The sequence below is a fragment of the Trichosurus vulpecula genome, chromosome 4 (genome assembly GCF_011100635.1).
Source record: "Trichosurus vulpecula isolate mTriVul1 chromosome 4, mTriVul1.pri, whole genome shotgun sequence".
Lineage (NCBI taxonomy): Eukaryota > Metazoa > Chordata > Mammalia > Diprotodontia > Phalangeridae > Trichosurus > Trichosurus vulpecula.
Genome location: NC_050576.1, coordinates 239916308 through 239919628, shown reverse-complemented (window position 1 = coordinate 239919628; position 3321 = coordinate 239916308). Strand labels below are relative to the sequence as shown.

Here is a 3321-nt window from a genome sequence, read left to right as displayed (position 1 = left end):
AGCAGGAGTGAAGAGCTTGATGAAGATTTGTGTCAGGTCTGGGTTGGTGGTTCTTGAGGAAGGAGGAGGGCTGGAGTGGCAGAGCTGGCTATACAGTGCATCCCCTCAAGCTTGGAACGAAGTACTCTTTTCTCTACAAGCAGTCATACCCAGTTGAAAAACTCAAGGGTCAAGTAAGTTGGCTGGGAACATGGCCAGGGAGTGAAAATGCACCCAGATTCAGTCTCAGAATTTGGAATCTTTCTCTCGTGAAAAAGAAGACCAAAACATACAGACAGAAGAAATCAACAAAGTCAAAGAGCTTACAACAAAAGCCTCCAAGAAAAACATGAACTGGTATTAGGCCATGGAAGAGCTCAAAAAGGATTTGGAAAAGCAAGTTAGAGAAGCAGAGGAAAAATTGGGAAGAGAAATGAGAAGGATGAGAGAAAACCATGAAAAACAAGTCAATGACTTGCTAAAGAAGACCCAAAAAAATACTGAAAAATACACTGAACAAAACAACATCTTAAAAAATAGACTAATGCAAATGGCAAAAGAGCTCCAAAAAGCCAATGAGGAGAAGAATGCCTTGGAAGGGAGAATTAGGCAAATGGAAAAGGAGGTCCAAAAGACCAGTGAAGAAAATACTACCTTAAAAATGAGACTGGAGCAAGTGGAAGCTAGTGACTTTATGAGAAATCAAGATATTATAAAACAGAAGCAAAGGAATGAAAAAATGGAAGAGAATGTGAAATATCTCATCGGAAAAACCACTGACCTAGAAAACAGATCAATGAGAGATAATTTAAAAAGTTATTGGACCACCTGAAAGTCATGATGAAAAAAAGAGCCTAGATATCATCTTTCAAGAAATTATCAAGGAGAATTTCCCTGATATTCTAGAGCCAGAGGGTAAAATAGAAATTGAAAGAATCCACAGATCACCTCCTCAAATAGATGCCAAACAGAAAACTCCTAGGAACATTGTCGCCAAATTCCAGAGCTCCCAGGTCAAGGAGAAAAGCCAATGAAGAGAAGAAATGCCTTGATATTCTAGAAACAGAATGTAAAATAGAAATTGAAAGAATTCACTGATTGCCTCTTGAAAAAGATCCCAAAAAGAAAACTCTTAGGAATATTGTCTCCAAATTCCAAAGCTCCCAGATCAAGGAGAAAATACTTCAAGCTGTCAGAAAGAAACAATTTGAGTATTGTGGAAACACAATCAGGATAACACAAGATCTAGCAGCTTCTACATATTAAGGGATCGAAAGGCTCAGAATATAATACTCTGGAGGTCAAAGGAGCTAGGATTAAAACCAAGAATCACCTACCCAGCAAAACTGAGTATAATGCTCCAAGGCAAAATATGGATTTTCAATAAAATAGAGGATTTTCAAGCTTTCTAGTTGAAAAGACCATAGCTGAATAGAAAATTTGATTTTGAAACACAAGAATCAATAGAAGCATGGAAAGATTAACAAGAAAAAGAAATCAAAAGAGACTTACTAAAGTGGAACATAGACAGAGGACACAGGTGAGTTGAATGTGAAGGGATGATATCTAAAAAATAAAATAAAATTAAGGGATGAGAGAGGAATATATTGAGAGAGGGATAACAAAAGAGGTAGAATGGGGTAAATTATTTCACATAAAAGTGGCTAGAAAACGTAGTTCATTGCAAGAGAAGAGGGGGTAGGTGAGGGGGAATGAGTGAATCTTACTGTCATCAGATTTGACATGAAGGGGGAATAACATACACACTCAATTGGGTATCTTACCCCACAGGAAAGTAGGGAGAAGGGGATAAAAAGGGGGGACGATACAAGAGAGGGCAGAGAGGGGGAAGAAGTAATCACAACCAAACATTTTCGAAAAGGGACAGTGTCAAGGGAGAAAATTGAATAAAGGGGGACAGGATAGGAGGGAAGGAAATATAGTTAGTCTTTCACAACATGACTATTTATGGGAGTGTTTTGCTTAATGATACATGTTTGGCCTATGTTGAATTGCTTTCCTTCTTAGGGAGAGTGGGTGGGGACGGAGCAGGAGAGAGAATTTGGAACTCAAAGTTTTAAAAGCAGATGATTAAAAAAAGTTGTTTTTGCATGCAACTGTGAAATAAGATATACAGGCAATGGGGCACAGAAATCTATCTTGCCATACAAGAAAGTAAGCGGAAAAAGGATGGGGGGCAGGGGGAGTGAGGAGACAGAAGGGAGTGCTGAGTGGAGAACAGGGCAATCGGAATATATGCCATATTGGCATGGGGGGGAGGGTAGAAATGGGGAGAAATTTTGTAACTCAAAATCTTGTGTTAATGTGGAAAACTAAAATAAATAATATTTTTTGTAGTACATTATTACTCTTTAATAACACATCAACTGATATACAAACATCATTTTTAAGTCGATGTCAATCACTGTTGTCCTTTAGCAACGAGTGTGAGCCTTAACGAGATTTTTCCAAAAATGCTTTGTGGCACCTCACACATTGCTCATATACACTCTCAAAGTCAGAGTCATTTCCATAATACGGATCTTCAATAATAAGTTGTTTCTGTGGATCATAGCTTCCAAGAAGTTCAATTTTAGCTTTGTAGTTTTTAACTTGATTACCTTTTCTATTCAAATCTCTCAAGTTGCTTTCATCCATACACAGTATATAATCAAAGGTCAGGAAATCTTCATTGGTAATTTGTCTTGCTTTATGACTTGTATTAATGCCATGATCTCTTAGGCAGTTTATAGCTCTTGCATCTGGGGAAAGCCCCACATTCCAGTCAGAGTAGGCACCACTGTCAGTGATCCACTTATCTGAAATATTTTGCTCAGTTACAAGTTTCCTAAAAACTGCTTCTGCTATAGGTGAGCGACAAATATTACCCAGACACACGAACAGCACAGACCTCATTCCCTCTGCAGCCATTTTTAATTTCCTACTGCCAAATAAATAATATTAATGAACAAATTATGGGAAAAACAAAAAAGGCAAATACTTTATATGAACAATGAGCTGTTCTAGAACTAAACAAAAGAAGGGAAAAATCTAAATTGTCTTGGAAGAATAGTCCAGTACTTCTGACAACTGTTCTCTCTCGGAAACAAAGATCCAAGATTTTACCATCAATATTCTGCTGATAATGCTTTAAGATTATGAGTATTGGTATATTCTTTATGCAAAAGAATCAAAATTGCTATTTTCCTGAAAGGCATTGAAAGAAGAAAATGGTGGACTTGGACAAGTGGTGACATAGTACCAATTAATTGTTTAAGACTTGTTCAGTAAATGTGACCTAAAGAGTCTCTCTCTCTCTCTCTCTCTCTCTCACTCTCTCTC

General features: G+C 37.5%; 1 protein-coding gene across 1 annotated transcript; it reads right to left on the bottom strand.

The window, feature by feature from the left end:
- Nucleotides 1-2433: 2433 nt before the first annotated feature.
- Nucleotides 2434-2910, bottom strand: LOC118848861 (low molecular weight phosphotyrosine protein phosphatase-like). The gene has a single exon (XM_036757897.1). The coding sequence runs from the start codon at nucleotides 2908-2910 to the stop codon at nucleotides 2434-2436; it is 477 nt and encodes a 158-aa protein (XP_036613792.1).
- Nucleotides 2911-3321: the final 411 nt, after the last annotated feature.